General features: G+C 34.5%; 1 protein-coding gene across 5 annotated transcripts in view; it reads left to right on the top strand.

The window, feature by feature from the left end:
* Window positions 1–5,521: 5,521 nt before the first annotated feature.
* The window catches only part of LOC106467022 (stress response protein NST1-like), a 28,365-nt gene continuing 28,003 nt past the window's right edge, over window positions 5,522–5,883 (top strand). For 3 of the 5 annotated variants that reach the window (XR_002612337.1, XR_002612336.1, XM_022395119.1), the window contains exon 1: window positions 5,522–5,870. Coding sequence is in view for 3 of the 5 variants with exons in the window: in XM_022395119.1 (XP_022250827.1) it covers window positions 5,687–5,870 (184 nt within the window). In the remaining 2 variants the exon portion in view is untranslated. The remainder of the gene's footprint in view (window positions 5,871–5,883) is intronic. The other 2 variants (XM_022395120.1, XM_022395121.1) reach the window with 1 other exon arrangement.

Below are 5,883 nucleotides of genomic sequence, written 5' to 3'. Positions count from 1 at the left end.
AAAAAACACGGGGGTGCTTAACTTTTTTCCAGGTGTATATATATATTTAGTTTTACATCCTCCACGTGCGACATTTTACAAAGTTTAACAAATTACGGCAAGCGGCAAACAAGTGAATAGTAAGTAGAAAAGATCATTGTAGCCTATACTTCTTTATTTACTGTTTTATATTTTAAGGAAAATAATTGAAATTTAAGAACATATTTGTAAATAGAAATAATATATACACGTTTGTAATGTATTATAACCGAGATGTGACTGTATTTTACAACATACCAGTCTACTAGAACAAACTGAAGACAGATCACTTTGTAAAGGCCGCCTCATTGCAACTAATGTAATTCTGGTCAGACACGCTGAAAGGTCAATAAAATAAGAATACTAAATATACATAGATATATAATGTTATGAGATTTAAGCTATTTAGACTAAACATTTTGTGGTTTTCTTGTTATAATTTGTACTAATTTTAGAACGAAAAAAGTGTAATTTTTATCTATTTCCTAATTTTTTATGTTGGTTACGAGGTCAACCTCAGTCAAATCGACCAAATCCATACAGAGATAAAATAGTTAAAATAATAGATAAAATATAAAGATTTTTCCAAACAAACATGATTGATAATTATCTGGAGGTTATTAAGATTTCGTATGTGAAATTTGACAATTTTCTGATGCATAAAATTATCTTTAATCCTAAAATCAAAATTAATCTGCACGTTGTGCAGTCAACATTCGAGAAGAAAAATGCACAAGCAAATCATTACTTAAAAATTCTTGAAACTTGATACAAAAATCTGATATTTTGTATATGAAAACCTTGTAAAGTTTACTGATAATCTGCAAACTTTCGTAAAGATACGCATACTGTATAAAAAATTATAGTAGTTGCATAACTTTGAAGGCACTTCCATTGTTCGGTAATTTTGACTTCCCCCCGGTGACCGCAAGGTAATTTTTGCAGGACGTCCACAAAGCTACTAAACATGACATTGCTTCAGATTCTTCTTCTCCTCATGCTGTAACTTATAAACGAAACAAACTCTTCAGCTAAATCACACACTACTATACAGTGCTAAGTATAAATTCATTTCCTTCAATACATTAACTAGATAGAAAGTCTATAAGGTAGAGACTTCGAGGTTGACGCACATGACTACATTACGACATCTTGTAATTGCTATAACAACAAAGACAATAGATGATGTAACATACGTGTGCGCACGTGCAATGGGGCAATGTAAACCAAAATACCATACTGACTTGGTACTTCATTGTGTTAGCGTTACGAAAGGTGAGTTTGCTGTTGCATTCCAGTGACTGTGCCATAAAATATACTCTGTGGTGTGGAACAGCGTTCCCTTACCTTTTACTTCACTAATTCTAACGAATCCGATCTTACAAATCTCAAACTTCGTGAAGTTTTGCTCACCTCTAGAAGAAAGAATCATTAACCCTTTCATCCAGGTTGTAAGAAAAGTATTAAAGTATAATGAAAGAAAATATTGCAAAATAAAATGTGGAGTTCTGTTAGTATTGATGACAAAGTTCCAAACAATTTATGGCCAGTTTGTTTGTTTGTTATGAATTTCACGTAAAGCTACACGAGAGCTATCTGCGCTAGCCGTCCCTAATTTAGCAGTGTAAGATTAGAGGGAATTCAGTTAGTCATCACCACCCATCGCCAACTCTTGTATGAACGAAGAGTGGGATTGACCGTCACTTATGATGCCTCCACGGCTGAAAGGGCGAGCATGTTTGGTGTGACGGGGATTCGAACCCGCAGATTACGAGTCGAGCTCCCTAACCACCTGGCCATTTTATGGTCAGAGCTTATACCTCTCACCTTTTCACGCCTATTTTCTGCAGTTATTATATTGTTAGCAATTGATTTTAAAACTCGACGAAACAAAATGAACAGTATTGTCGGGACTTTTGAGTATGGACCACGAAATTCCAGAGTAAATCTCCTGTGTATTTCTACTTTCACACCTATTTCGTATGTTTATTTTACTGTTAGCGGGTGAAGTAGAAACATTCCGAAAACAAAGCAATGAAATGCCACTCTTGGCATTAGAATTTTCCCGGCTTCGAAAACAAAGTTGGGTAGAGTTTATCGGCTTGTTTGTAGTAAAGTAATTGTAACAAAAATTGTCTAAAGTACTCTATATATTCAAGTGAGATAAAATAAGTACGATCCAAAAAACTTGTTAGGTATTTGAATGTTAGTCACCTCCCGAGATAGTCGGGATTTAGCGGTATCGGTGTAAAAGTGTGAACATCCTGTTTGTTATTTAACCATTCTTACACAGTAACCAATAAATGCTCAGTTCCAGTAATATAAATACGGCCCGTTTTGGTTTAGCTAATATTTCTAACTGAGCCTTCTTGTTAAACACTGTTGCGTCAGCGAGGTCACGTGACTAGTGTCACGAGTGTTATTAATAAAATTTCATTTCCTTAATGGCATTCTCTCCTTCTAAGGCCTTTTTACTCTGATGTTCCTTCATTGCTTCTAAAAACCCTATGCTGCGACGAATTAACTTGTCTGCATAAACTATAATAATATCCCTTTTCTGTAAGGCTTCTAAAGTGCTGTTACGTCTCCGTTTGTTAATTGATTTCCCGTAAATTCGTTCCGACGAAACTTTAGCGACAGAAGTCCTTACTTAATAAAACTGGTTTATTCTTTCCGAATATAACTTTACGATACACTTGATTTCAACATTCGCGTTAAAACAAACGTATAACGAACGTTAACTTCAACAATACTTTCTCACTGCAGATCAATTACTCACTACCCACACACACATTATTGTCCCGTCACGTTGTCGCCCTCTTATATATACCAGACTACCCTATATCTAGTAATCTCCCGACAATTCACGACGGTACAAGATATTTCCAGAAAGAATGGGGGACAGAGAACAATAAGATTGTTTCAACGAATCGTGGTCAATTTTTAACCAGTATCATAAACAAAATGAAACAACGGTTATTCACACCAACTTCTTCTCATTAACCAATTGGGGCACAGCCAGGCACTTCTAATTCCATTCCAAACATAATTTCTGAGCTCCGTACTGTAGAAGTTAATGAGTGGCCAGCAGAAATAAATCCAGGCTTTGGAGAAAAGGAAGTAGAGTCCCTTTGTAAATGTTTCAGACTGCCATTTTCAAAAACAACCACAGCATACAGAGACTTTCTAGACAACTTTAGGCGCCATATTCCATCAGATTTGACTCCTTTAATCGGGTGTTCAAAAGTTATCCCTTGCAGTTCTTCCGAATGCGAACGAGGCTTTAGAAGCGTGAACCTTATCACTACGGAAACTAGGTCTAAGCTGTTAATCAACCATGTAAAAATATCATGTTCATTAGCTTCACGGCCCTCTGATTTAAAGCTGGAAATCAGACGACTATGGACACAAATGGCTTAGATGTCATCGTTCAGAAACTAGTACATGAACTATAGTAGCCAAGTCCAAGGAACTCGCTATAAACCAAGTTTGGAAGTTCTGTTAATAAGTTATCCAGGAATTCAAAAGTTCAAGGTTAGAGAAAATTAATTTTTTATTGTAACATTTTCAAATGTAGATTTCAATTTACAGCTACTATTTCTGAAATATGTGTTTTTATGTATTGGTGACGTAATAAATACTAATCGTAGTAACACTTTCAAAACACGTTACCTCACTTCTTTATTTAGCACTACATTGCTGAGTATTACTAGCTAAAAATTGTTTAGAAGTATACTGGCTAAAAATTAATATGCCTTCTAGAGCTTAGATAAAAAGGCAAGAAAGAAAGATAAAATATCAAGATAACGAGGAGATAGTTTTAGCAAGGAAAATATGGAATGGTGAATCAAATCCTGAACCAAAAAAGATTATTCATAAAACTAGCTATGAAGCAAACCATAAATACAAGAAAATAGCTTCTAGACGATCTTATGAGGCTAATCCAGATAAAAATAGCAGCTTCTACTATTCTAGACAAGCTTATACAGCCAATCCTGAGCAAAAGAAAGCAGCTTCAAGAAAAGCTTATGCAACCAATGCTGTACAAAAGAAAGCTGTATCACAACTACAGTAAAAAATACGACAAGACATTGTACTTTCACCAAACAGGGGAGGATGGAGTGAAGGAAGGATTTGCACAGAGTATATTATTAGCATCTCTTTCTTGTTTCTGTTCTTTTTGTTATAATATGAAAGGCTGATTAATTACTAATGTAGTTTAAGATATTGATAATAAAGGAAGAATTATTGAGAGTTTATTTTGTTATACCAACGTGTTTGTCCCGTTAGTATTAAACTTCGTGAAAAATTATGATCATTGTTCTATTAATGCTATTGTAATACGTTAAATTTCCTTAAGTAGCAGCACGACTATTTCTTGAATAAGTTGGCAACATGAGAGAAAAGTAATTTTAGGTGTAAAGATTTAAAGTAGTACACAATCATAGTTTGTTTAACATATTTGGGTATTTGTTGAAATATGCGAAGGATACGTCATTTCTATAACAAATTGTCAAAAAAATGATAGATGACAGTCCTCTGTTTAACAGTATTTGTTTTAGTTGACTGCTGAAGTTACTAAATTATATATATATATATATAGCAAAAATATCTTTATATCTGTCTGTTACCTAACTACTCCTAGGTTGCTCAACAAAACTTTGGGGGATGATAATTTGGAACAAGGGTTATGTTGATTTGGGGTTCACAATCTCCTCCTCTCCCAATTATTGAACATTTATTATTTTTGACGTAAGTTAAAAATATCTATGTTAATAGATAGCGCAACTTCCTTAAACAAATAAATTAAATTTTCTATAACAATGACCGTCAACTAATTAATCAGGTAAAGACAAATTGAACTGGCGTATACTTTGTTCTACAGTGTTTCACTATTACCTCAGAGAGGTCGCTTGTTGCTTTCATTCTCTACAGTAATTGTAAATAGTAGGTGTAATATATAAATACTAGTAGAGACCCGCAATACATTTCCGGTGAAATTAGCATCTTTATCGTAACAGTACTTCTTTAAATATAACATTTCTAGCACAATACAAACGAATTGTTGTCGTAGACAACGAAATGTGTAAATCCACTTGTATATATGCCGTACTTTATAAAACTTTAACTTATGTTACGCCTAAGTTCGATAAAGAGATAAATTAACACCTGTGTACGCTTTTTTACTTTTAGTTTAGTTAGGACTAAACTTTAGCGTACTTAATACTATCGATAAATGAAGTTATAATGTTATTCTACGACCTAACGTCAAACCTTTTTTAAAAACTTTGATAAGTTTTTAATATTCTGTTGTACAAAATGGTTAGTAAAGTATATTTACATCCCCCTTTTGTTGTTACTTCTTGTTCCATACAGCAATTGTACCGACTTAATCACTCCGATTTGCCGCAGGCAGACTGTTTGTCGTCGAGTGAATAATGCGCATGCGCGGTTTTTCTTGGCTGTGGGAGGGGGGGCATTCTAACTATGCATGCTTATGCAGCAGGTACTAGGTCAGAAAGCGTAACGGCCGTACATACAAACAAGCAGAATAAAAGTATAGATGTGTATATATACATAGTATTACTTTGTAGTGTTCAAAACAGTCAATTAACTTTGTGAACTGCACAAACAAACTACACCCTTACCTAAGTCAGTAAGTGTCAAGATGCCCAAACGAGTTTTGAAATCATTGTATTCACGGAAATCAAAAATAGCCAAGAGGATGGCAGAAAGAAGATCGCAAGAAACGGCAAAAGAAACTGCTGCAAGACAAGCTCAAGATAGGGAAAGGATAGCTAGAAGAAGAGCACAAGAAACAGCTGATGAAACTGCTGCTAGACAGAGTCAAGATAGGGAAAGGAT

Source organism: Limulus polyphemus, unplaced genomic scaffold, assembly GCF_000517525.1.
Source record: "Limulus polyphemus unplaced genomic scaffold, Limulus_polyphemus-2.1.2 Scaffold2464, whole genome shotgun sequence".
Classification (NCBI taxonomy): Eukaryota; Metazoa; Arthropoda; class Merostomata; order Xiphosura; family Limulidae; genus Limulus; species Limulus polyphemus.
The sequence above is the reverse complement of the archived record's forward strand: the minus strand, read 5'-3'. Positions and strand labels throughout refer to the sequence as shown.